We start from the raw sequence: 22,250 nt of genomic DNA, 5'->3' as shown, positions 1-22,250 counted from the left end.
GCCTTCTTCATATCCGTACACCCCCAGTAACGCTTCAGCACCGCCATAGCCGCATGAGGACAAGCACTTACGCGTCCTCTTAGATCTCACCCAGCTGCACACAGGTGTGCTACATTCATCCGCGTTAGCCGCATTGCATACCCCCATTCTGCTGCTGGTGTTCTATTACTGTGTCGTGCGCCGGTTTGGGGTGCATTCCTCTATATCTGCGGTGTCGTCCGCGAGAGTTCGAGATATATGAAGACGTCGAGATCTGATGGATAGCGTAGCGCCTCAGCAAGCTCGTCATTGTCGTCGCGTTGGCTGTATTCACACCAGTTCAACAGCCTCGACAATGGTGGTCTTAACACATGCTGGTCGATGTGTGCCAGCCTAGTCGTCATTCGCTGCATCCATTCCCAAATATGAAAGTAGCAGCATATCAAAAACGCTCATATAGCTCTCCCTTGTGGAAGATCTGTTGGCCGCCATGCCTGTTAATGCGGAGTTCGTGTGAGCTGTTCATGCACAAGTCACGACGTCAATGGCCAGCCCGGTCGATGAGCACTATTACCATGCTATTCGTGTTTAACACAGTCGCAAGACATTATCGTTGATATTGTTCTGCGCAGGTTCCTGCTGGTCGTACAGATCTGGCGACCACACCAGTATAGAGCACTCCCGGCAGTCGGGTATGTCTGGTCAGCCGGCATGTCGGGCCCCGCAATAATCACGCTGCCTTCGTGCTAGTAATACAATTTCCAAAGATATTTCAGCCCATATTGCGCATCCAGAAACTTCGTCCTCAGCGTTTATGGCCGTAGCCCTGCAGTTTGCGGGGTGCGGTGCCTGCGGCTCGGAGATGGCATCGTCATCGCAAACCCAAATAGGTTTTTGCCGTCGCACTTCGTTAAACAGCAGCTCTTCCCCGCCTTCAGATCTGTTCGCCGCTACCGCTCGCTACTTCTCGTTCATAATGCCGGTTCCCACTACTCACTTTCCGGGCCAAGCGCCGTCGGCGTGGGATAAGTTCAAGATGGGCGCGATCACCGGCGTATGCTTTCGTTATTTGTTCGCCAGCGAAGACGGACATCGGCGACTGACTTGTTTCTGTGCTGCATATAGACCTCGGTTGGTATCGTCATTGGCTTTCTTTTTGGTGAGAATGCAGTGTTTGTGTGTTTGTGTTGCGGAGTGGTTGGATATGAAAACTGACTCTGCACACAGGCGGCTTCACCTTAATCCGAAACGGACCCGGCCCGAACGGATTCATGCGGTCACTCGGCCAGTACATGCTCGGTTCTGCCGCTACTTTTGGGTAAATAGGACATGTTGGTCTACTTTGCATTCTGTCTGCTTACGGGTGTTCTAGGCTCTTCATGTCGGTCGGATCCGGTTTGTGTTCCAGATGTCTTGGGGAGGCTGTTGTCACGCCAGGGCTAATGTGTTCTAGTGATTCGATCTGATGACGGTCTCGAGCGGTACAGAATGCAGACACAGACGCCCATGGCGCGTCTGCATCAGAACATGCATTTCCGTCCTGTTCACGCTCGGAATTTCGATTCGGCAAGGAAGTGGTAGTGCACTCTGCTATCACCACCAGTGCCGACAGCCGTCCCAAGGGGATATTGTCACAGTGGAACGGCGTAGACGAGCATCCAGACGAATGTAATAATGGGAGCAGTTAATTTGTTGTACATAAAGCAGTTTCAAGACACTGGTTATGGAGATCGGCTATGACGCAATGGCGGAAAGGGCATAACCTTCACTTCTTTTCGCCTCGCCGGTCGCACACTCAAACAGGCGCCGTTCTCACCACCCCATAGAGCACTCCCCAACGACACCGCTCGCAGATCCCGCCCACCATCCGGTAAATCGCCTGCCGCAAGCAGCTGCGCGCGTCCAGTCGTGACGGCGTACCTCTCCACACCGGCCCTGATGCGTTTCGCGTCCGCTCGCAGTGCCTGATCCATCCAACACCTCAATCAGTCAACCTCTGCGAAAGCACTACCCCGGACGGTCGGCCATGTCGACGTTAGCAGCCGCGCCAACTAGCGGCAGCGGCGTAGACGCGGAAAATCGTCAGTGGCTGCACGAATACCAGCCTCCGTCGCCGTCGCAGCAGCAGCACCATCACGTCACCGTGCCGGTCCAGGCAAATCCAGCAGGGGACACCAATGACGGCGGCGCTGAGTCGGACGACGACACCATGACCGTGGTCGAGAACTTTGATTCGCTACTGCCGCCATCGCAGATCACGATAACTACAGTCTCACGCGAGACTGCAGCAGCGGACCCACTCGTGAACGGTGACGGAGACGAACTTGTTGAACACGGAGGCACAGCGTCCGTGAAGCAGAACGACGCTATTGTCGAGCTTACCTACTCTGACGAACGCAATGGCGGCTTTGTCACCGAGAGTATGTGGTACCCGTTTTGCTCTGCGGTTACCAGTCTAACAACTCTAGCCCTGCCAATTCAGTCAGAAGCGGAGAAGGAGAACAATAACGCGAACAGGAAGAGTGAGTACGCCATGATCACGCGCGCAGTGCACAAACACTAACATGCGATAGAAGCCCGCGAGGGCCGCAACGCGACGCACCGCAGTGGTGTCTCCGGCGCATTCAAGCCTCTGTCCTCTTCCTCCTCCGCGCCGCTGAAGCCCAACGCTGTGTTTCTGTGCCTCGCCCCACTGAACCACACGTTCACGCGAAAATGCATCAAAGTGCCGTTCTACCCTTCGACGATGCTGCTAGGACGCCAGATCAACTCGCGCACCGTGCCAACGCCGGAGAACGGGTACTTTGACTCGCGCGTTCTCAGCCGACAGCACGCGGAGATCTGGGCGGATCGCACGTCCGGAAGTGTGTGGATCCGGGATATCAAGAGTTCGAACGGTACCTTTGTGAATGGCACGCGCTTATCGCGCGAAGGTGTTGACAGCGAGCCATTTGAATTGAAACCGGATGATATTATCGACCTTGGTATCGACATCTCGAATGATGACTCAAAGACGGTGCTCCACAATAAGGTGTCGGCGAAGGTTGAAAAGGTCGGGTTCAGCAACTCGCCGCCAGTGCTGATGCAGCAGGCGGGTAGCTCTGGTGGTATGTTCTCGTCTACTCCGATTAGCAACGGTGGCAGTGTCGGTCTGTCCTACGCCGATATCGATCCCAACTCAAAGTTTTTGACGCGGGGTCAAGTGTTACATCCGTTCGAAGACGGCGTGCTTGCGACAGCGTCACTGTCTACATTCGAGGGTCCAGGAAAAACGCGGCAACGGATTGTGTCACGAATGATTCCGACAGTCGGCTCAGGGATGAAGGGACCTATTTCGCTGGATATGATCATCAAGAAGATTAATAAGGAGATGCAGATGGCGAAAGCACAGGGCGCGGATTTGCAGCGGGCGACACAGATGCTTGAGGCAATGGCGAAATCACAGGCCGCATCGATCAGCGAGGCTGTGCAAGCCAGCGAGCGCGAGATGGCGGAGATGAGTAGCGCAGAGGTTGCTGTTGCGGCTGCCGATGTGTTAGCGACTTCAGTGGACAGCACCGCGGATGCCGAGAAGCAGCCGGAGCAGGACGTGTCGACGCAGTCCGGGTTGCACGTGCAAGTACACCCACCGCACTCGCCTGTCCGGATGCCGTCAGCGCAGCTGTCGCCCCTAGTACAAGCGTCGCCGGGTGCGGTAGAGCAGAAGTTCTTGACTTTGAGCTTGTCATTGTCAAGTCTCGAGCAGCAACTTGCGGACGCGAACCAGATGATTCAGGATTTGGAGTGGAAGCTCCAGACCGAAGTCGCGGCGCGGGAGCAGGCCGAGTCGAAGTTTGCATTAGTGCAGAAGGAGCTCGAGCTGGAGCGCGAGGAAGCGATTAGCGACTTGCGCGCGGAAGAGGAGGACGAGGTGAAGATTGCGATTGAGGACTCTGCGGCGGCGGATACAATTGCACTGATCGACAAGGAAGAAGAGCTGCAGCGCAGACGTCGGGCAAGCAGTATGTCTGGCGAAAGTAGCGGCGGCAGCAGTAGCAGCGGTGAGGAAGACGAAACACGAGCGATGGCACGTGCGATGACAAAGCTGGAGCGCGAGCTGCAGACGTGGAAGGCGCGGGCGGTGAAGGCTGAGAATCTGGCGGAGGACCAAGCGCGGACGATGGAGCGGTTTTTGCGGCAGATGCAGGCCGAGAACGGGACTGTGTCGTCATCGTCGTCATCGTCGTCGTTGTCGCGAGAGCAGCGGAATGGCGATGGGTTGAGTTTAAAGCCGCGGGTTGAAGTACCGCCGGAGGAGCAGCCGATTCCGCGGTCGCCGACGTTGACGCCGAGTCAGTTCAAGCATGCGCGGGAGTACGACGGAACGACGATGTTGTCACCGCCGTCGCTGCGGCATGCAAATGGCAAGCGAAAGCAACACTCACGAGATAAGACAGTTGTGGCGTGCGTGAAGGAGGAAGGAGGAGGGAGGGTGATTGCGACAACGGCGGATGCCAAAGGCGCGCTTATGATTCCGCTAGCGTCGTCTATGACGATCGTCGCGATTGGGATAAGTCTGATGCTGGCGATTAATGAGTGGACGCGGGCTGTGAAGTAAACGCGGACACATGCGGTGTAAGATACATGGGATAGAAATGAACATGGGCGCGGTGTATATACTTTGCGATTGCAAGAGGATACTTTATTTTTTTTTATTTACAAATGGGCTATGCGTCTGGGGTTGGTAAGGAAGCGCGGACGACGTCGGCTTTGAGGAGTTTTGCGAGGTTGTGTACGAAGAGCGAGGCGAAGCTGTGGACACGGTCGCCGTCGTCGTCGTTGGTGCCGTAGGCTGCCCATTCGGACTCGCGGAGCTGCTTGACGCTAGTTGCCTCAGCGTCGGGGATGCCGCAGGCGATGATGTGGTTGAAGTACGTGAGGTCAGTTTCGCAGTTGATCGCGATGCCGTGGGATGTGACGTTGCGACGCATGTGCACGCCGACAGATGCGATCTTGCGTTTGCGCGTCTCGTCAAGGTCGGCGAACCACACGCCGGTGTCGTCCGTGAGCTTTGAGGGTATTTCAAAGGGTGGTTCGGCGAGTGTCGTCATGGCAGCGTTTTCAAGCGCGCGGATGTAGCACCGCGGTGTGAGCGCGAATTGGACGAGGTCGAGCACAGGGTACGCCACGAGTTGGCCGGGCCCGTGGAAGGTAGTCTGACCGCCGCGCTCGGCGAATACGGTGACGGCGTCTGGCACAGCCCGGGAAATGGCTGAGATAATTCGCGCGGTATCGGAGTCAAGGGATTGGCGACGGCCAAAGGTATACACAGGTGCGAATTCCATAGTGAGGATTACCGGTGGTGGTGGGTGAGTATGGTTGGTGGTGGTGGGGGTGCGGGAGCCGCGTTTGAAGTCGAGGCGCTCGCGAACGAGGAGTTCTTGCAGACGCGCAACATCGGAGTAGGATACAGGTGATCCGGGTTTGGAAAGGTGGACATGGCGGAGGACTGGGCGGGACATGGCGGTGGTCTGTGGAGGGGCAGTTCCTGAATTAGAGGAAGCCGGCGCTGGCGAAGAGACTTGCCCCTGGGATTAGAGTTTCGAGGATCCCGTGCGGCGTTTCTTCGTTGCATGTCGCGAAGAACATCGCCCTCGAACTCCTGCCAGCACCATGCCAACACCACCCGCCTCACTCCCTTCCGACGCGAATATCGCCGCGCTGACGAAGTGGCTAAAGCAGAGTGGCGTGCTGTTTTCGCCGTACATTGAGGCGCGTCGGATAGCCGACCGCGGCATCGGCGTGGTCGCGACAGCCAACATAGGTGCAGGCGAGAGACTTGTCCAGATACCCATAACGTCGTCGGCGTTGATTACGCCTATTGTCGCGCGCAAGGCCGTGGTGGAGGGAGTTGATAATGGGAGGATCATGATGTTGCCGGAAGATAGTGTCCTGCCGAACATCACGACGGCGGCGAAGACGACTGCGAAGAGAGGCAAAAGGGTGCGGTTAGGCTCGACAACGAATATCAGCGCACGGAAGCACACGGCTATACACGCATTGACTTCGCACCAGATACTGGCCTATTTTTTGTATACGGAAGCTCAGCATCCCGCGAACTCGGGCTGGGCGAAGTTTCTGGCGGCACTGCCGACTCTGGAGCAGTTTGAGTCCGTGCCATTAACATGGCTTGTGCAGGATGCAAAGGAGAAGAAAAAGATGCTTGCGTACTTGCCGACGAATACGCGCGAGCATGCAGAAAGGATGAGCGCACAATTTTGGGCGGATTTAAAGGCGGTGCAGAGGGTATTTGTCGGCGCGGACGACGTGGAGCGGTTTCTATGGGCGTGGTTGTGTGTGAACTCGCGTTGTTTATACTACTTGATGCCGGACACGGCGACGAAGCCGGCGGACTGTATGACGCTTGCGCCGTTTATCGATTTCATCAATCACAGCGACACACCGGCGTGCGAGATTGGGGTTTACGACGTCAAATGCAAGGAGGACGGGACGACAACAAAATATTTTGGGATCTGGACGCTGCACGACTACGCAACCGGGGAGGAGATATTACTATCTTATGGTGCACACACGAACTCATTTCTGTTGTGCGAGTATGGTTTCACGATGGAGAAGAACATAAACTCAGAGCTTGACATCACGCACGAGGTGATGACCTCGCTATTAGGCGGCGCAGGAGACGACGCGCGACGGCGGTTCCTCGAGCACCGGAGTTATTTAGGGGACTACACAGTGTCGCGTGATGGTCCATCGTTTCGTACGACCGTGGCACTAGCAGTATGCGCGACGTCGCTGGCGGCGTGCGACGAGGAAAACAGCACCTCGCGTGCAGCAGTGCTAGAGCGCGCGCAGCTGGACTGGTTTGTGCGAACGGGCACGGAAACTAACGCACGGATCGGCAAGGCAGTCGCACGGATGCTGGCGCGGGTGCTACGGGGCGTGGGCGCGGACGCGGGACGGCAAATGGCGGCGATTGCGGCGGCGGTGGGCGCTGGCCATTGTGATGACGACGGTGGAGGTGGAGGCGCTGTCACGGGATGCTGGAGTCACGTGCTGCGGCTGCAAACAGAGCGCCGCACGCTGGCGGAGTGGCGCGGCTGAGGTCTGTTGGCCAATCCGCGGCGGCGGACGAGCGGGCCCGGCGCGGCGGGACTGCGCCACAGGAGCCAGGGGGATGGCGGTGCCACGCGGCGTGCGGGGGCTGGGCCGAGCCGAGCCCGCGAAAATGCGGGGCAGTTGAGTCGGCTTCTTCCGCCGCGATTCTCGCGAAATAACTATACAACATCACCCGTCGATGACCTTTCCGCCGCTGGCCCTGCCATGGACGCTGAAGCGATCGACACCGCACCGCGGCGGCGGCAACAACATCGCCACGAGCAGCAGCAGCAGCAGCGGCGGCGGGCAAAGGCGCAGGCCAACTTTGAGCACGTGGAGACCGTGCCAGGACAGCTTGCGAGCACCACCACCACGTCCAGAACGCCATCGGTGTCCTCGCGATCCACGGCCTCAACAATGTCGACAGGTGGTGGGGATGCAAGCGAACTTGCTGTGACTGCCGCTCCTGTGCCGATCGATCCGGCATACCCGCGCGTCCTCTCCCTCGTTGATGTCGTGCCAACCTCCTTCGAGAACGACTATCCTGCGCCGCTACTCTCACATTTCCCGCCTCAGTCTCCGCACGGCATTCTCGACGACAACGTCTTTGCACGCCACGGTCTCGCCGATATTCTTTCCCGCCGGCCATCGTTCACGCGCCGCGCGCTGGTGGACTGGGACCGCAACGATCTGCGCTCGCTCTGCTTTGTGCCGGCGCTACCGCCGTCGTGGGTTTCCAGTTCCGGAAAGGTTCCCGTGTTGCGCGAGGACGGCTATGCGATCGTCGTATTGCCGTACGACGCTAATGACGACGCAATCGCGCATATCCTCGCACGCTCAGATTTGTACATCGAGTTTGCATTCTCGGAAGCACACAAGCTGCGTCTTGCGCGGGAAACAATCGAGCTGTGCATACCGGCGACGACGCCGAGGGCAGCAGTAACAGCAACAACAACAATGACGACGACGACGACGACGCCGACACGCGTGCTCACGCGCGCGCAGTGGCGCAGGGTGCTCGATAACTACCTCCTCGCACTTGGCTGCGACGCGCAAGCGCGGCTGGATTTTCAGACCGCGATCATGTACCGCGCACTCAGAAAGCAGGAGCAGCAGCTTGCGCAGCGGCGTGGGAATTTGCTGAAGCGCGTACTGCTCACGCGCGCGTCCTCGTCGACGAGCCCGCCAAGTGCGACGTCGTCGTTTCTCGCAAAGACGGGCGGATTGTTCCAACTTCGTGCGGCAAACGCGCAGTCGCCGTTCGTGTCCTCGCTGCCGACCACTCCCGCATTGACTGCGACAAGCTCCCCACATGCGCCGTTACCAGTGCACCTCGCTGACTCGTGCTTCTCCTCTTCTTCCTCCTCCACGTCCACCGTTCCAGCAGCGTTGGAGCAGTTCGCCGCCTCAACACAACTTGTCTCACACGCTGAGCAGAAGCAGATCTGGCATGACGTACAGGCCCTGCTCTTTTCCCGCCTCGGCCTCGACTGGGAGCCCACCGAGCTGCCCTAGTCTGTGTTCACGACCTTTCTGTTCTTTGTCCACGACGGCTTCTCTACTGGTTCCTGCATTGTCCCTTGGCTGGCGTTCTTTTCCGTAATCTAATAAAACATACATTATTCTTACACGCCCGTTGTTCTGTCCCGCCCTACTGCTCGCCTAATGCCTGTGAGATGCCATCCAACAGCCCATCAACCTCTTCTATCTTCACCCCGCACGATAGCGACAGCAGCCTCCGGTACTCACTCATGCGCTCACCCACACCAGCGCCCATCCATAGTTCGACTATCTCGTCCACCGCACGCCGTCGCTCGGCTTGGAGAACGTACAGCTCTTTGGCAAGACCCTGACCAACTTTACTGCCCTCCGCGCCGGCCGCAACGTGGTTGAACTTAGACCCATGCCATTTGCCTTCGCTCTCGCTGTACTCGGTGTCAGAGGACAGGATCTTGACTTCCTCTTCTCGTACGAGCTTGAGCAAATCCCTTTTCTGTGTACGCTCGACGATTATTCGAAGCTGCGCCTTCTTCTCATCCACCGTCGCGCCCACGCGCTCCGTCTCCTCGGTGATCTTCTTCTCAAGAACGCCGTCGGCTTCGCCCCCCCCGTCGTCCGCACTACCACCACTGCTGCTGCCGGTATACTCCGTCCGCAGCTCGCGCACCATCATCTCGCACGCGCGTATCTCCTTGCGCATATTCTCAAGCAGCACCATCGCCTGCTCCACATCCGCCTCCTTGTCCCGCAATTCCGCGTCGTACGCGCGTGCCAGCGCTTCAAGGCTATCCGCCATCGCCGGGACCACTTTCTGCGTCGCCTGGATCGCGGCCTCTGAAACATGAGGCTGCGCGAGCGAGAGTGACATGCGGCTGCCAACCATGGACGCGCGCGAGTGGCGCCGCAGTGCGTGGTTAGTCTGGTGCTGTTCCGTCGGGCTCGGCGGTACTTGTCGTCCGTTGGGGCCAGCTTTCTCCATTGGCGGGTACGGTGAGGACGAGGATTTTGTAGGGTTCTTGGCAGTCGCGGCTGCCAGCTCGCCGCCAGAAATAATGCCGCTATTGAGACCGTAGATATAGTCCTCCGCGGTCTGTCCCTGTCTGTTGGTGATATTTGTCGGCGCCGAATACCCCAAAAACACTTTGATGCACTTGCGCGACCCGTTCCGCGCCGCGATGTGTAGCGCTGTGTCTCCGTTCTGGTCCTGCTGCGATATAAACTGCATAAACATCTCCGGCGTCTGCGTCTCCGTGACCTTGCCAAGCACGATCTCGAGATAGTACCGTGCAGCAGAGTGCTTGGATTTCGAGGATGTGATATTCGCAATGTGATGCAGTACCGTTTGGCCATATCTGTCCACCTGGAAAATCGTCGTTTGTAGCAGATTCACCACACGCGGAAACGTGCGTCGATCGTAGTTATTTGTGAACATAATCGACCGCACCAGCGGCGTTTCGCCCATGTTGTTGACGATCTTGATGTCCGCACCTGCACGCAGTAGCATATCGATCATCTGCAGATGTCCAATCGCACACGCCCAGTGGAACGCGGTGTGGCCGTCCGTATCGATCGCTGCGTTCACGTCGAAGTCGGACGGTGGCCGCACCAGGAACTCGGGGATGCGGTCCTCGTCCGGCGCCATGAAGTAGTCGAGCAGCCGGTTCGAGTACTCGATCTGCGACTCTGCAAGCCCCACGTGTGCGCGAGGTCCGAGAGCCTCGTCCAGATGCTCCTGATCCACACCTCTGCGGCTGTAATCTTCTTCGCCAGAATTCGCCTCTGTCTCTTCAGACCCGCTCTCGCTGCCGGACGATGAGTGCGAGGACAAAGATTCTGACCCGTCCGTGACACTATCGTCATCTGCGTGGCGATGTTGTGGATAATTCTGTCCGTTTCTATGCTCTTCCTCGGATAATTCGTCGTCGTCGTCATCGTCTTCTTCATCCATTCCACCCATATGCACGTCGTGATGGTTGCTCATGCTGTCGACTAACATAACATCACCTTCTTGGTCGTCATACCCGCTCGTATCGTCTTCTATTTCTTCCTCGTCCTCGTCCTCCGAGAACTCCTCCTCGTCTTCCTCATCCTCATCACGCGCACGAGGAAGCCGCGCGCCGCCGCGTCCAGTAGAAGTCCCGCGGCGTCGCCCACGACCACGACCACGACCACGCCCGCGCCCGCCAATAGCTGCCGCGCGTCCCGCTGCAGCTGCGGCAGCGGCAGCGGCTCTTTTGGACGCGCCAGCGGCGATTGTGGACATCATGGACCGCGGTACGCCGCCGGGACCGGTACTGCCGCCCCGGCCGAGACGACCGCGGATGGAGGACGCGGTGATGTGTTTCGGTGCAGGCGGGGGACTGGTGGATGTTGGTTGGAACTCGAAGACCGGGCGGAGGACGTCTTCGACGTGGTACTGCATTGCGATTTCGCGGCCACGGTCAAGCGGTACCCAGGTTCCTATTAAGTCAGCTTGAGCTCATGAGCAGATGACTGTCGACATACCCTGAAACTTCCCGTAGCCGCCCTGGATCTTCTCGTGCGTGCCCTTCTGCACCTCGCGCTCGAGGATGCGGGTCCGCTGGGGCTTGTCAAAATTTGCAACCTTGAGGATCTGCGTGGCGTTCATCCACGCATCGGACCTCCGACGCATGACGGCGACATTGCGACAGATGAATTCGTAGACAGGGACCTAGTGGGAGTGTGAGTTGCATGTTCGAGGGGCGGAGGAGGCGGGGTTGAGCTCAAGACGGACTTACTCCTGAATACGTCGCCTTGTAGATTTGATCTCTTGATTTCTCGCCCATTGTTACATGTTACTCCGGCTCACACTCTCTGGCTAAGCGGGTTAGTATTGTGTCAAAGCGAATTACAGTGTGGTGATAGTGTGGTGCGGTGCGACTCCTCACTCGTGCAGGACGCCAGCCACGGCTGGGGTCTGTTGAATCTGTGCGATGCCACGAAGGAAAAGCGATTTGCGGTCAGTCGTACGGAGCACGAACAAGCAGCCAAATCACGGTCTTTCCGCATATCTCGTATAGGGAAGCAGCGCAGATGTGCGGAAGACAGACACCCAACCCACTGGACAACGCGCGTTGCACCCACAACATACGCACCAGACGCCGCAAAGAACACGGACCGGACTCACATGAAAACAGCAGCACCCGGACAGGCGTGATAACAGAACGACTCAGCAGCTGAGGAGAACACGCCGAGGATGTACTGGGAACAGGAGAGCGCTTCAGTGTGGAGCAAACGACGACGGTTCGCGCGTTGTCGCGCGTTGCGGTTGCCGCTTTCGTGCAGCGATTTGACGCGTCGCAGCGCAGCGCCGAAAGTTTGCGCAGCTGTGCAGCGGTCACGTGGTGGTGCGCTTAGGGCGTAAGCGGCACACAACTTGGCGGTTGCGCTCGATGCACAGGGGGCCGCGGACTGGCCAATCACGCGCACCTCATATTGGCACCGAGTTCACGTTCATAAGGACAACGTGGTTCAGCATCTACAACCTTCAACTACTCCCCCACCACACTCCGTACATAGCGCCATGGCCCACGAGACCCCGGAGGACTACGCCTGGCCCGCACCGGGTATGCTCCCTTTCGTGCAGTGATCGCGCTGCGTAAGGACTGAGCGAGAACGAGCTAACACTCCTACAGCTACCGCGCAAGAGATGAAGAACGCGAAGCTGCCGCTGTCATACCGCGACCGATGCGCAGGCTTATTAATACCGCTCAATAAGTGTCGCCATGAGTTCACATATCTGCCATGGAAGTGTGTGGTGTGTGTTCCTCTCAGTGCACAAATCATTGGACTCCCGACTGACTCTGCCAGGACGAACGGCACGCGTATGAGAAGTGCGAGTATATGGAATTCCAGTCGCGAGTTAACGTGCTCAAAGCGCAGAAGGCAGAGGCCGCGAAGGCTGCTGCTGCTGCAGAGGCTGCCGCCGCACTTGTCGCCTCACCATGATCTCTCTCACCCTACAACCCTGACATCTCTCCTCCTCAATCGCCTTGACATACACAACCAGCGCCTACATCAAGCAGTGGCTACTCCGCATTCTATACAACGGCTTCCAAAATCACCGACTACGTATAGCAGCAGACCTAAATAAATAGATCTCAATTAGGACGTGGGTTGTGCATCATCTGTGGGTTCTGTTCTACAGACTTTATGTCTAGTTCGATAAATTCTGAATGCGTGTACAAAATGCAAGATAAAAGGCCACAAAACAGCAAGCATCACAGCACATTTCAAAAGATTTTGGTTTCTATAATGAAGCACGGATTCCGCCCAGGAACTTGCTTCCTTTGCCGTCCCACTCCTCGCCCTTGGTGAGCTGCTCGACCGCCTTCACGAGATCGTAGTTGATCTCTTCGCTCACAACAGAGTCAAACTTGTAGTCCGGATGTCCGCGGATAAATTCGCGCATCCACGCCGCCGCGGTCTGCAGCTCGCCGCTCGCGCGCCGGCTCAGCAGATCCAGGTACGCGTTCAGCCGGCACCGCACAGAGACGTCCACCGCCATGCTGTCCAGGTAACTGCGCACAAGGGGAACAAGCCCGGGAAACTCGTACACGTCGTTGTCGCCGTCGTCCGCGGCGCCGTCGTAATGTATTTTTTTCCCGTTGATGAGCTCGTTCATTGTGAACAGTGCGTACTCATCCTCCACCTTCCCACTGGGCGCGGTCTTGCGTGGGGAAGAAGTGTTCGTCTCTGCACTTTCGAACGACTCGCTCGAGCCCTCGCTCGACGTCTCCGAACCCGTCATTGCCTCGTCATGCATGTGCGATGGCGACGCAAAGATGTTCTTCCGGAAATAAAATTTCTCGTCCAGCACCGCATCCCGGCGCTGTGCTCGCACCATGTTTTCGTCGACTTTGGAGATCGGGATATAAAAGTTGAGTCGAAATGACAGAATCGCACGAGTCAGCAGCACAATAAACGTCGAGAACGCGGCATTCTCGAAATCCGTGATCTGGATCTCCATCGGACGAAACTCAACCCGCCAGCCGATGTCTGTGTCTGGTGGCGGCGGTTTGAACCGCATAGTCTGCCAGTTCGTAGACTGGATATTTTCAAAGTGGTCCGACGACTTAGTGTCGTCCTGATCGACCAGCTCAGAAAACACGACAATTGGGTCACGGATGAACAGGTGCGCATAGTGGCTCGCCAGCTGCTCGTCAACGCCGGCGTCGGTCAGTGTCTTCTTGATAGCCGGGTCAATCACCAACTCGACGTCATTGTACTCTGGTCGGAACTCAGGACTCTGCGAAAGGTACCAGTCTACTGAATCATACCGCGACTTGGGAATCACGTAGCGCTGGTTCTTTAGCGGCTTCAGGCCCCGCTCCTCCTCAGTTCTGTCGTCAACACTGCCGGCAATGACGTTCCACCGGCAGTCCTGGTCACTAAGAAATCCCCTCCACGCTGGACTCGCCGCTGTGAGCGCCAGGAAAATCGGACACAGCGGTGTCAGCTGATCGTACAATCTTCGCGCCTCGTCGATGTCAGTCGACTGGAAAGTGACCTGCAGACAGCAGCAGCCCATGCCGAAACCCATACTATCCATGTAGATATGGTCCGGCTTGGCCGCGCCCTCCCGGGCGTTCGCATCCTCGGGGAAAATGTGGCGGTCGAGCGGGATAGTGCGGTCGATGAACGGGCTCGGCGTGTTTGTGTCCTTGAAGATCGGCACGTTGATGGCAACTTTTGAACCTCGTCGCTCACGAATGTTGCCGGTCAGCGTGGGGAAGCGCGCATGTGGGTTGATCAGCTCATCGGGGAGGAAGAGCGAGCGACTCGCTGGCCCGGTCGGCGGACAGTAGGGGTCTGTAAACTGGCCTGGCGCGCCGAGGCGCGGGAAGGACGCCAGCGTGAGAGGGACTTCTTGGGGGAGCATGTGCTCCTTTGCAATCTCACGCCGCTTATTCATATTCTTTTCGACGTTAACGAGCTCATCGAGAGATGCGGTGTAAGGCGTGCCGGGGGTGGCTTCGAGCATGTATCTGCCATATTCAGGGTGGAACGAAGGTATGCGCTGGTTGAGGCTAGAGACGGTCAGTTGGCGAGCCCGCAGAGGGTGGATATATGACTTACGGGACGTTGTTGGTCTCTTCAATCAACCGCTCCTTGTGTTCGTTTTCCTCGAGTGCTTTGAGAATCTCTGCCTGGCGAAGTGAGAGAAGCGCACGCTTGTGCTCGTCGTCGCAGGAAACCACCATGTACTCGACCTGCGCATATTAGCACGCACACTTGCCCTCGTTCACAGACGCAGCATACCTCATCGCCCCACAACAAGTTGTTGCTCTTGATATCCTTTTTTGTCTTCCAGATATATAGAAATTGCTGCGGTCATCAGCTTACAAATCAGATGTGCAAGCAGCGAAAGTGACCCACCTGAATGCCGTGTTGGCGGACATGGTCGGTGTATTTCTCGACCTCGTGCCATGGCAGCGGTGTACCTAGCGAGCTGTGTGGAGCAGGTAGTCAGCATGGCGGGAGGGCGGAGGACAGAGAGGTCAGGCACGGCTGAGGCGAAGACGTGCGAGGCGGGGAGGAGGGTGGACTCACAGCAGTCCCATGACCTCAGACGCGCGCAATTAAAATGGAGAATGAAGTGAGGGTGTCGCTCTGACGAGTGGAGGTATTATGTACAGTGCAGAACGCAACGAACTGGCGCGGGAGGGGTGGTGGGTGGTGTGGGTGATGCGCAGTGAAGAAGGTGAGAAAGTCTGAGGACGGAAGGTGAGAGGTCAAGCGCGCGCGCAGCGGGGTGTGCGGGAACGGGGTCGCCGAGTCACAGGAACCGCAGCAGGGAAGGAGAGGTCGGCGCGCGCTTAGAGAGCGAGGAGCATTACCGCGAGGTAGGTTGTGGTGGAGTGTGGAGGGGGGTTGGGATGGGTTCTGGCGGTGAGGGGAGAAATCTGGAGAGCTCTTGCCCGAGCAGAAACCGGCTGTTCGCTGCGAGCTCAGCGCAGTGCCAATTCCCAACCGTACCAGGGCTGAGGGTTGGATATTTGCGCCCGGTTTGCACACTTACAAAGCCCCGCCGCCGCAGGGCGCATCTTCGGACGCGATTGTTTCCCAACGAACTCTGGCTGTATGGGCAAATTCGCGCGGACCGCAACCGGCGCAAAAGCCGATGATTACAAATCAGATGTGGTGGTATGATGTGTCGATATGTTTACGATAGCGATAGCAAACACTACGCTCGCGCCGTCGTGTTCAGCGCTGTCCGTGACAGCCGTTCCACACTCCCGCCCCACGCCTCCAGCGTGTCGAACCACATATCGTGCGCCGCTGCCGTCCGCCGCGCCTGTTCCTGCTCTCGCTTCTCCGTACCCGCTACCGCCTCCTCCGTCCCGATGTCCGGCGCCACCTGAATCTCCAGCAGGCCCCGCACCTCGTCGATCTTGCCCTGGATCTGCCCGTCCAGAATCAGCATCACTAGCAGGTCCTCCATTTCCTCCGTACGGATGTTCAGCATCTGTGCCAGGTGCCCGATCTCGATTCGCGAGTACGGCGCGATCATGCTCACAACGAACTTCGACCGGATCCGTCGAAGCACGTCCTCGATGTAGAATTGCATGAACGCATCGCTCATGATCGAGCTCCCGTTCTCCCGTAGAATCCGCTGGAACTCATGGATGTCCGACCGCTGGTATGCGTCCACCAGGCTGTTCATCGCCGCGATCTGCGGGTTCGACTTGTACGGCTTCGTCTCCTGCGAGTCGAACGGGTTGATGTCGTCCGTGTTAGACAGCATCACCGCTAGCACAAGGTACTTCAGCACCTGTATCCGCTGCAGCGATCCCGCCTCGTCGTAGTTCCGGAACGACTCAAAAAAGTCTTTGCGTGCTAGCTCCCACTGCTTCTCCGACATGTGCATCTTGCCGCCGCATTCACGAATCACTCCCATGATGCGCGGGTGTGGAATCGCCGAGTTCACCTGCAGCGTCCGGTTGTATAGTTCCTACTATCGTTAGTCTGCAGTCTTTACACTCTGTCAAACGCCTAGTCCTACCTTCAGCTTCTTGTTGTTCTTTGTCTCCGTGTACATCTGGATCTCCAGGGCGTACACCTCCAACAAATACGTGCCCTTGGACTGATCGTCTCCACCGTCGTCCATCTGGCACGCCTGATGCAGCACTTTAAGAATCTTGCTCAACCTCCCATACTCCCCCCGATCCAGCCAAAGCTTCGCCAGCTTCAGATTCGTCTTCAGCCACAGCCGCTCGTTTCGCGTCTCCTGCAGCGCCGTGAGCGTGGTCGAGTAGAACCGCTCCATGAATGCCATGTCGGTAGTACCCGCGGATACGTAGTCTAGGATGTTGTTCAGACTCTTCTCCGAGTAGTTCCGTGTCACAGCCGTCCGGGTATATGTCAGCAGCTGGTCGTAGTACTTGAGCGTTCGCTCGTGCTCGCCCCTGTGGAACAGGATCTTCACGATCTGCTTCAGCGCCTTGAAGCCCCATTCGCCCTTTTCGGGCTCTAGCTCGACCACGCTCAAAAATTCTGCAATCGCGGGCTCAATATCATCATCTTCCTTTAGCGCCTTGGCATTGTAGTACTTGTTCTCGATGTCCACGTTCGACGAGTTCGACGCCATGTCATCGTCCTCGTACTCAAAGTCATACTGTCATCGTTAGCACATTCCCGCGGTGCGTGCTGCCAGTCAATCATACGTTTTCCTCGTCCGACTCCATCATGAAATCGTCGTCGTCTGACATATTTTCTGGCGCTCCTAAGGAAGTGGTGAGTCTGGGTGCCTTGTTCTACGGACGGTGCGGCGGTGTGCTTGCTGGCTTTGGCCCCTGTTCCGCTCAAAAACCACACTGCCTCCCACCAGATCGGTCACCGTCCATAGCAGCACAACGCGTAGATCTAGTCTTTTTTGCTGAAGGCAGTGTATGCGTTGGTTTCCATTTATTAAACCAGCTCTCTGTTGCTTGGTTATGTCTACTGGCGTAGTGAGTACTGACTGCTGGCTGTTATATCCGCCAGCCTTCCGTTTGACTTGACGCCCACCACCACCCTTCCTTTCTTCCATCCCTCTTCAAACAAAACAAACCCAGCTCATCGTCCCACCGCGCTTGCATTTTTTTTTGCAAGTCACGCGGTGTGTAGTCATGTCGCTGTTATTAACGAAACCCTTGCCAGTCGCGTGTGCACGTCCCTCCCCAACCTCCCAGTCACCACGTAAACAAACTCTCACGCGTCAGTTCCGTTCAGGCCGCCTCTGTGTCATGAACTCGAACTATCTGTACAGCCTGCAGGGCTGCGTCTCGTCACTTCGGATGAGCGTTGATTTGGTACGTATCTTACCTGTGGAGTCAGGTGCACTGTATGTTGGTGCTGATCTCTGCAGCTTGGATCTTCGATATCCGCCCTCGATTCCGGTGTGAGCGACCTGGCACGGATTAAAACCGTTCTGAAAACCGACCGCGTAGGTCTCCCATAATTCTTGTTGAAGTACAGCTTTTAATTTGTGCAGGTGTTCGAAGTCGTCCCGGAATCCGACGTCAACGCGCTCAAAGACAACCTCGCCGGCGAAATCGAGCCGATGCTCATTGACCTGCTCAAGCAGGCTGATGCTGCCATCTCGAAACTCGAGCGGCGCGAGCGGTCACTAGTAGCAAAGGTACGTTTCTTGTTTCCTTATGGATTTTCTACATACTGACGGTTCTACAGGCACAGTTGCAGGAAGTACGATTACAGCAGTCGTCGCGGTCAGGTTCGCGGGACGTTTAGCAGAGGTTGTGTTAGTTTATAATGCGTATCTGGTCGATCTAAATGTCTACTTCCAATTCATCGCAATTTCGAGCTTCCGCAAAACCTGCCCGATATTCAACTCCAGCACGTTCAGCTTCGAAATCAGCGCCATCAACCCCGGATCCAGACTCTGAACCGTTATCCGCTCCAGCGCTTTCACATACTGCCCTTTATAAAAAAATAAGTTGGCGGGATCGACCGTCTTTCTCCGCCCAAGGATACTGCCAATCCAGCTACTCGTACTGGCTGTCGACATGTTGCTCATGGTGCTGTTGACGCTACTTGCAGTGGAAACGTTTGTGGTCGTGCGGGTTAGTTCACTGGGGTAGGCTGACGAAGAGGACGCGGAGGCGGGTGGCGGGTTTGCAGAAGCTTGTGATGTCTGCGTGAGCGCGGACAAGGTGCCTGGTGGCATGCTGCGCGGTGTGATACTGCCCTGCCGCGCTCCGGCGATGCCCATCACAGACTGCGAACTCCCGCTCCGGAAAATCGATGCGGCGCCACTACTACCACCCCCGGCAAGCGACGACGCGGTGGAGAACCGCGAACGGGCAGACGAGCCGCTCGAGTTCACCGCAGGCGGTTCAACGGCCTGCAGCGTGCGAATGTCTGCAATTACGCCGGACTCGGAGATGGTCAGGTCGATGGCCACGGATTCAGGTATCTCGGGGGTGAAGAGTGTATGGTCGATGGATGAGTATGGGAATTGGAAAGCCTGCGAGACAGTACGAATTGAGATGTGTGCGTAGCGGATGTTGTTCAGGAGCTTGCGGAGTTGCTCCAATCGTGAGTACTTCGCTTGAATTCTCTAGCACAAGGAGAAACTTACCGACAAGACGACTGCGGGCTCGACAAAATCCATTTCATCCACAATCCGACTGCACACCGCTAAGAAATTCGCACAGTCACTCAACTGCGCGAGCGGGATGCTTTTACCCTCGGAGAGCATGAGATTGCATACTTGGCCCTTATTTAGACTCTGCAGTTTCAGATTGATTTCCTGTTTGTATGGTTAAAATAGCTTGATGTGGGTGGTCAGTGGATGCGGCTACGTACAGCCTTTGTGATGTTTTTGCCGACGCGCACAACAAAGCCTTTCAGGGCCTCGGAGCGGTTTGACGAGAGCACAAGCGTTGAGCCGGACTGGTCCGGTTGTAGCAAGGCAAGACATTCTCGAAACCCCGAGGACAGCGAGCGGACTGTGACCGAGAGGTCACTCAGGAGCCATGCGAGCTCTAGTATCTGCGAAGTGGTAAGCAGTCAGTGCGGACGAGATGTCGGTAAAGTAAGTACATACAGAGACTTTGTGCTCCTCATTCAACGCACTGGAGGGGTCTTGCGTGGGATACACCTCTGTCGACATGGCTGCTCTAGCTATGGTGGTGGTGTGCGGTGGCCGCGATGGTGCCCTGGGCTTATCGACCGCACTTCTCCCAACTGCCGCTGTCGACACCATCGAGAAGTCGTGCGGATCAGCCTATTCGCACACTCTCCAACCCCATGCGGCCCTCTCACTCAGCGCTCCCACGCTGGGCTGCGCACGTGTTGACGCGTGCGTACTCAGTGCCTGCCGTGCAGATGCCAACGTACCCTGGCCATGTGCCGACCAATATCTTTCAGAAGATGTTCCTCGCGGCCGGCTCCGGGATCTACTCGTTCTTTGATCCCAAGCGCGGAGGTCTGTAACCGTCGACGGTTGACTCAATTGCTCTGCTAACGACGTGCAGATCTGATCGCGACTCTCGGCGAAGCTACTGCGGCGCCGTGCCTTATGGAGCGCCTCCGCCGCGTGATGCTCTCTGACGCAACCGGCCGCCGCATCCTCCGCGAACGGCCGCGGATTACCTCGACCTCGCTCAACATCGAATACCTCAAAAACTACCCTGAAAACACGATCGGTCGCGTGTACGCGGACTGGCTCGAGCGCGAGGGCGTTTCCCCCGACACGCGCGCGCCGGTGCGCTACATTGACGACGATGAGCACGCATACGTGATGCAGCGCTATCGCGAGTGCCACGACTTCTACCACGCCATCACGGGATTGCCGATTATCATCGAGGGCGAAATCGCGTTAAAAATGTTCGAGTTTGCGAACACATTGATTCCAATGGCGGGCATCGGCGCGGTGCTGGCGCCGTGGCGATTGAAACCAAAGCAGCGCGAGCGGCTGCGCACGATATATTTCCCGTGGGCGATCAAGAACGGGGCCACCGCGAAGCCGCTAATTAACGTATACTGGGAGGAGATACTCGATAGGGACGTGCAGGAGGTACGTGATGAGCTGGGCATTGAGAAGCCGCCAGACTTGCGCACGCTGCGAAAGCAGAAGATTAGCAGACTGTAGATAGATAGTTCCAGGAACATTTATTATGCTCTATTTCACAAGTCGCCGCGAACTAAACCAGAACACAAAATAGCTACAACAACGCATTCAAACGCCGGCAAGTGGAAAAAAATTCATGTACATAACGACAAACAAGCCGAGATCAAGAACCAGAGGAAAGATGCACGCGTAAAAAGATAACAAAGACGCCGGAATTAGATCTGCCAATGGTCCGACTATAAGCTGCTGTGCGTCGAGACGGACGCCTCGCTTGAGGTCTGTTGCTGCGTTATTGGCGACGCGGAGGCCACGGACGCGCGATCCTGCACGTCGGTGACTTCTTGCAGAACCTGTTTGAGCGCCTTGAGCTGCAATTGCAGCGATTGCAGGATGCTTTCCTTCTCCGTGAGCTTGTTCTCGAGCTGGTGGTTGCGATGCTCAAGCTCGTCCTGCTGCCGCCGTGCGTCCGCGACCATTTTGTTCGCCTCATCGAACAGCGAGCCAGTCAGGTCCTCGAGCTCCTGCTCGATACTCCGCTTGTCGCTCTCGGCCTGCATCCGCGCGCGTGACTCCTCGAGCACACGCTTCTTCAGCAAATCGGTCTCAGTCTCCACTGCCTTGCGGTCGATAAGTAGCCCTTGCTGCATGAGTTCGTTGTGCTTGCGCTGCGACTCCTCGAGTACCTTGATACGCTGCTTCGCCTGCTCAAGATCGCTCTGTGTCGCCACGAGCGAGTCCTCAAGATCGGCTTGGCGGTCTACCGCGAGGATAAGCTTCGTAGAGAGCGCTGCGACTTCGCGCGACAGCATGTCGATTTCCTCACGCGGGTCGACGGAGAAGTTGACCACGGAGCCCATTGACATAGACTGTGCAATTGGCGTGATCTCCGCGTCTGATGAGCTGGCGGCAGGCGCGGAGGCGGCTGGGGTAATGCTTGACGCCTGAGCGGACAGGCTTGATTTTTTCTTTGGTCGGATGGCCGCGCCCCAGCCGCGGGACGGTGGACGCGAGCTTGGTGCAACTGCAGGAGATACAGGCGACGCGAGTGCAGGGTCTGAGGTGTTTGCAGTGGCGGTGACAGCGGGGACGGAGGTGGAGGAGAAGACGGAGGATGTGTTGATCTTCGGGAGGTATACAACCTTGGCTGAAGGCGGAGATGCGGCGGGGGAGGAGGGCGAAAAGAGCGAGGACGTAGTAGAAGTGGTAGGCAGTGTCGGCATGGAGGAGAGCGATGAGTATGACGAGGACGCATTAGAAGCGGTGGTAGTGGAGGAGGGCGATAGGCGAGCTAGCAGCGTGCGCATGCCGGCGCCACTTGGCGCGCGCTCTGCGGAGGGCGAGACGGGTGGCTGTGGCTGCTGCTGTGAGAGATGGTGCGGCGAGATCATCATTGCGATGGAACGAGGCTGTCGCGACAGCGCAATGACGGAAGAGAGAGAAAGAGCGGGTGGGATTAGAATGGCCGTGGAGGTAGTGGAGTTTGGGGAGGTTGGCGACTCCGTCGGCAGGCAGCGGTGGTACTCTAACCGCCGGTTCAAACCGCCGGTTTATATGACCATCACCTCCGCGCCGTCCTCGC

The 22,250-nt window shown here is 57.2% G+C and overlaps 13 protein-coding genes across 13 annotated transcripts; 7 read left to right on the top strand and 6 right to left on the bottom strand.

The window, feature by feature from the left end:
• Positions 1-809: 809 nt before the first annotated feature.
• V1518DRAFT_411129 (reactive mitochondrial oxygen species modulator 1-domain-containing protein) lies at positions 810-1,779 on the top strand. The gene is made up of 5 exons (XM_066902774.1): positions 810-1,033; positions 1,105-1,138; positions 1,207-1,297; positions 1,352-1,374; positions 1,433-1,779. The coding sequence occupies exons 1-5, from the start codon at positions 842-844 to the stop codon at positions 1,558-1,560; spliced, it is 468 nt and encodes a 155-aa protein (XP_066762793.1). The 5' UTR covers positions 810-841; the 3' UTR covers positions 1,561-1,779.
• V1518DRAFT_431272 (uncharacterized protein) lies at positions 1,766-4,660 on the top strand. The gene is made up of 3 exons (XM_066906190.1): positions 1,766-2,399; positions 2,448-2,501; positions 2,553-4,660. The coding sequence occupies exons 1-3, from the start codon at positions 2,006-2,008 to the stop codon at positions 4,574-4,576; spliced, it is 2,472 nt and encodes an 823-aa protein (XP_066762792.1). The 5' UTR covers positions 1,766-2,005; the 3' UTR covers positions 4,577-4,660.
• On the bottom strand, positions 4,644-5,632 carry V1518DRAFT_411122 (uncharacterized protein). Its single transcript, XM_066902773.1, has one exon. It carries the CDS (start codon positions 5,478-5,480, stop codon positions 4,686-4,688), a length of 795 nt encoding a protein of 264 aa, XP_066762791.1. The 5' UTR covers positions 5,481-5,632; the 3' UTR covers positions 4,644-4,685.
• On the top strand, positions 5,632-7,080 carry V1518DRAFT_425341 (uncharacterized protein; the record flags this gene model as incomplete). The annotated part of the gene is made up of 1 exon (XM_066905912.1): positions 5,632-7,080. One exon carries the CDS (start codon positions 5,632-5,634, stop codon positions 7,078-7,080), a length of 1,449 nt encoding a protein of 482 aa, XP_066762790.1.
• Positions 7,081-7,190: 110 nt separating this feature from the next.
• On the top strand, positions 7,191-8,872 carry V1518DRAFT_65550 (uncharacterized protein). The gene has a single exon (XM_066906643.1). It carries the CDS (start codon positions 7,300-7,302, stop codon positions 8,587-8,589), a length of 1,290 nt encoding a protein of 429 aa, XP_066762789.1. The 5' UTR covers positions 7,191-7,299; the 3' UTR covers positions 8,590-8,872.
• Positions 8,726-11,227, bottom strand: V1518DRAFT_370016 (uncharacterized protein; the record flags this gene model as incomplete). The annotated part of the gene is made up of 3 exons (XM_066901307.1): positions 8,726-10,512; positions 10,579-11,034; positions 11,080-11,227. 3 exons carry the CDS (start codon positions 11,225-11,227, stop codon positions 8,726-8,728), a joined length of 2,391 nt encoding a protein of 796 aa, XP_066762788.1.
• Positions 11,228-12,061: 834 nt separating this feature from the next.
• V1518DRAFT_411116 (NADH-ubiquinone oxidoreductase B18 subunit-domain-containing protein) lies at positions 12,062-12,806 on the top strand. Its single transcript, XM_066902772.1, has 3 exons — positions 12,062-12,161; positions 12,231-12,352; positions 12,406-12,806. Exons 1-3 carry the CDS (start codon positions 12,119-12,121, stop codon positions 12,541-12,543), a joined length of 303 nt encoding a protein of 100 aa, XP_066762787.1. The 5' UTR covers positions 12,062-12,118; the 3' UTR covers positions 12,544-12,806.
• On the bottom strand, positions 12,701-15,545 carry V1518DRAFT_411115 (glutamate-cysteine ligase-domain-containing protein). The gene is made up of 5 exons (XM_066902771.1): positions 15,148-15,545; positions 14,974-15,046; positions 14,857-14,922; positions 14,674-14,807; positions 12,701-14,624 (listed from the first exon to the last, which is right to left on the bottom strand). Exons 1-5 carry the CDS (start codon positions 15,156-15,158, stop codon positions 12,845-12,847), a joined length of 2,064 nt encoding a protein of 687 aa, XP_066762786.1. The 5' UTR covers positions 15,159-15,545; the 3' UTR covers positions 12,701-12,844.
• A 123-nt stretch (positions 15,546-15,668) lies between these two features.
• On the bottom strand, positions 15,669-17,424 carry V1518DRAFT_411111 (PCI domain-containing protein). Its single transcript, XM_066902770.1, has 3 exons — positions 17,262-17,424; positions 16,601-17,212; positions 15,669-16,549 (listed from the first exon to the last, which is right to left on the bottom strand). Exons 1-3 carry the CDS (start codon positions 17,304-17,306, stop codon positions 15,782-15,784), a joined length of 1,425 nt encoding a protein of 474 aa, XP_066762785.1. The 5' UTR covers positions 17,307-17,424; the 3' UTR covers positions 15,669-15,781.
• A 366-nt stretch (positions 17,425-17,790) lies between these two features.
• V1518DRAFT_411109 (DASH complex subunit Spc19) lies at positions 17,791-18,408 on the top strand. The gene is made up of 4 exons (XM_066902769.1): positions 17,791-17,888; positions 17,945-18,022; positions 18,071-18,217; positions 18,268-18,408. The coding sequence occupies exons 1-4, from the start codon at positions 17,823-17,825 to the stop codon at positions 18,325-18,327; spliced, it is 351 nt and encodes a 116-aa protein (XP_066762784.1). The 5' UTR covers positions 17,791-17,822; the 3' UTR covers positions 18,328-18,408.
• V1518DRAFT_411105 (RAVE subunit 2/Rogdi) lies at positions 18,332-19,928 on the bottom strand. The gene is made up of 4 exons (XM_066902768.1): positions 19,646-19,928; positions 19,405-19,590; positions 19,178-19,348; positions 18,332-19,126 (listed from the first exon to the last, which is right to left on the bottom strand). The coding sequence occupies exons 1-4, from the start codon at positions 19,802-19,804 to the stop codon at positions 18,374-18,376; spliced, it is 1,269 nt and encodes a 422-aa protein (XP_066762783.1). The 5' UTR covers positions 19,805-19,928; the 3' UTR covers positions 18,332-18,373.
• V1518DRAFT_411103 (ubiquinone biosynthesis protein Coq4) lies at positions 19,807-20,851 on the top strand. Its single transcript, XM_066902767.1, has 2 exons — positions 19,807-20,026; positions 20,076-20,851. Exons 1-2 carry the CDS (start codon positions 19,849-19,851, stop codon positions 20,690-20,692), a joined length of 795 nt encoding a protein of 264 aa, XP_066762782.1. The 5' UTR covers positions 19,807-19,848; the 3' UTR covers positions 20,693-20,851.
• Positions 20,694-22,141, bottom strand: V1518DRAFT_411101 (uncharacterized protein). Its single transcript, XM_066902766.1, has one exon. The coding sequence runs from the start codon at positions 22,060-22,062 to the stop codon at positions 20,908-20,910; it is 1,155 nt and encodes a 384-aa protein (XP_066762781.1). The 5' UTR covers positions 22,063-22,141; the 3' UTR covers positions 20,694-20,907.
• Positions 22,142-22,250: the final 109 nt, after the last annotated feature.

The sequence above is a fragment of the Limtongia smithiae genome (genome assembly GCF_038497785.1).
Source record: "Limtongia smithiae strain NRRL Y-17922 unplaced genomic scaffold V1518scaffold_1, whole genome shotgun sequence".
NCBI classification, from domain to species: domain Eukaryota; kingdom Fungi; phylum Ascomycota; class Lipomycetes; order Lipomycetales; family Lipomycetaceae; genus Limtongia; species Limtongia smithiae.
This window is presented reverse-complemented; position numbering and strand designations above follow the sequence as displayed.

Bases quoted from the DNA above. Each gene is read 5' to 3' on its own strand.
- V1518DRAFT_411129 (XM_066902774.1), top strand. From the start codon at position 842: ATGGCATCGTCATCGCAAACCCAAATAGGTTTTTGCCGTCGCACTTCG. The intron at 1,298-1,351 runs GTAAATAGGACA...CGGGTGTTCTAG, and splicing joins GGTTCTGCCGCTACTTTTGG to GCTCTTCATGTCGGTCGGAT. The intron at 1,375-1,432 runs GTTTGTGTTCCA...AATGTGTTCTAG, and splicing joins CTTCATGTCGGTCGGATCCG to TGATTCGATCTGATGACGGT.
- V1518DRAFT_431272 (XM_066906190.1), top strand. From the start codon at position 2,006: ATGTCGACGTTAGCAGCCGCGCCAACTAGCGGCAGCGGCGTAGACGCG. The intron at 2,400-2,447 runs GTATGTGGTACC...TAACAACTCTAG, and splicing joins TGGCGGCTTTGTCACCGAGA to CCCTGCCAATTCAGTCAGAA. The intron at 2,502-2,552 runs GTGAGTACGCCA...AACATGCGATAG, and splicing joins CAATAACGCGAACAGGAAGA to AAGCCCGCGAGGGCCGCAAC.
- V1518DRAFT_411122 (XM_066902773.1), bottom strand. From the start codon at position 5,480: ATGTCCCGCCCAGTCCTCCGCCATGTCCACCTTTCCAAACCCGGATCA.
- V1518DRAFT_65550 (XM_066906643.1), top strand. From the start codon at position 7,300: ATGGACGCTGAAGCGATCGACACCGCACCGCGGCGGCGGCAACAACAT.
- V1518DRAFT_411116 (XM_066902772.1), top strand. From the start codon at position 12,119: ATGGCCCACGAGACCCCGGAGGACTACGCCTGGCCCGCACCGG. The intron at 12,162-12,230 runs GTATGCTCCCTT...ACACTCCTACAG, and splicing joins CTACGCCTGGCCCGCACCGG to CTACCGCGCAAGAGATGAAG. The intron at 12,353-12,405 runs GTGTGTGTTCCT...TGACTCTGCCAG, and splicing joins ATCTGCCATGGAAGTGTGTG to GACGAACGGCACGCGTATGA.
- V1518DRAFT_411115 (XM_066902771.1), bottom strand. The intron at 14,923-14,973 runs GTGGGTCACTTT...TGATGACCGCAG, and splicing joins TCCGCCAACACGGCATTCAG to CAATTTCTATATATCTGGAA. The intron at 14,625-14,673 runs GTAAGTCATATA...GACCGTCTCTAG, and splicing joins GAAGAGACCAACAACGTCCC to CCTCAACCAGCGCATACCTT.
- V1518DRAFT_411111 (XM_066902770.1), bottom strand. From the start codon at position 17,306: ATGTCAGACGACGACGATTTCATGATGGAGTCGGACGAGGAAAAC. The intron at 17,213-17,261 runs GTATGATTGACT...TAACGATGACAG, and splicing joins TGGAGTCGGACGAGGAAAAC to TATGACTTTGAGTACGAGGA. The intron at 16,550-16,600 runs GTAGGACTAGGC...TAACGATAGTAG, and splicing joins AGAACAACAAGAAGCTGAAG to GAACTATACAACCGGACGCT.
- V1518DRAFT_411109 (XM_066902769.1), top strand. From the start codon at position 17,823: ATGAACTCGAACTATCTGTACAGCCTGCAGGGCTGCGTCTCGTCACTT. The intron at 17,889-17,944 runs GTACGTATCTTA...TGATCTCTGCAG, and splicing joins TTCGGATGAGCGTTGATTTG to CTTGGATCTTCGATATCCGC. The intron at 18,023-18,070 runs GTAGGTCTCCCA...TAATTTGTGCAG, and splicing joins CCGTTCTGAAAACCGACCGC to GTGTTCGAAGTCGTCCCGGA.
- V1518DRAFT_411105 (XM_066902768.1), bottom strand. From the start codon at position 19,804: ATGGTGTCGACAGCGGCAGTTGGGAGAAGTGCGGTCGATAAGCCCAGG. The intron at 19,591-19,645 runs GTATGTACTTAC...ACCACTTCGCAG, and splicing joins ATGAGGAGCACAAAGTCTCT to ATACTAGAGCTCGCATGGCT. The intron at 19,127-19,177 runs GTAAGTTTCTCC...TCACGATTGGAG, and splicing joins AGCCCGCAGTCGTCTTGTCG to CAACTCCGCAAGCTCCTGAA.
- V1518DRAFT_411103 (XM_066902767.1), top strand. From the start codon at position 19,849: ATGCGGCCCTCTCACTCAGCGCTCCCACGCTGGGCTGCGCACGTGTTG. The intron at 20,027-20,075 runs GTCTGTAACCGT...AACGACGTGCAG, and splicing joins CTTTGATCCCAAGCGCGGAG to ATCTGATCGCGACTCTCGGC.
- V1518DRAFT_411101 (XM_066902766.1), bottom strand. From the start codon at position 22,062: ATGATGATCTCGCCGCACCATCTCTCACAGCAGCAGCCACAGCCACCC.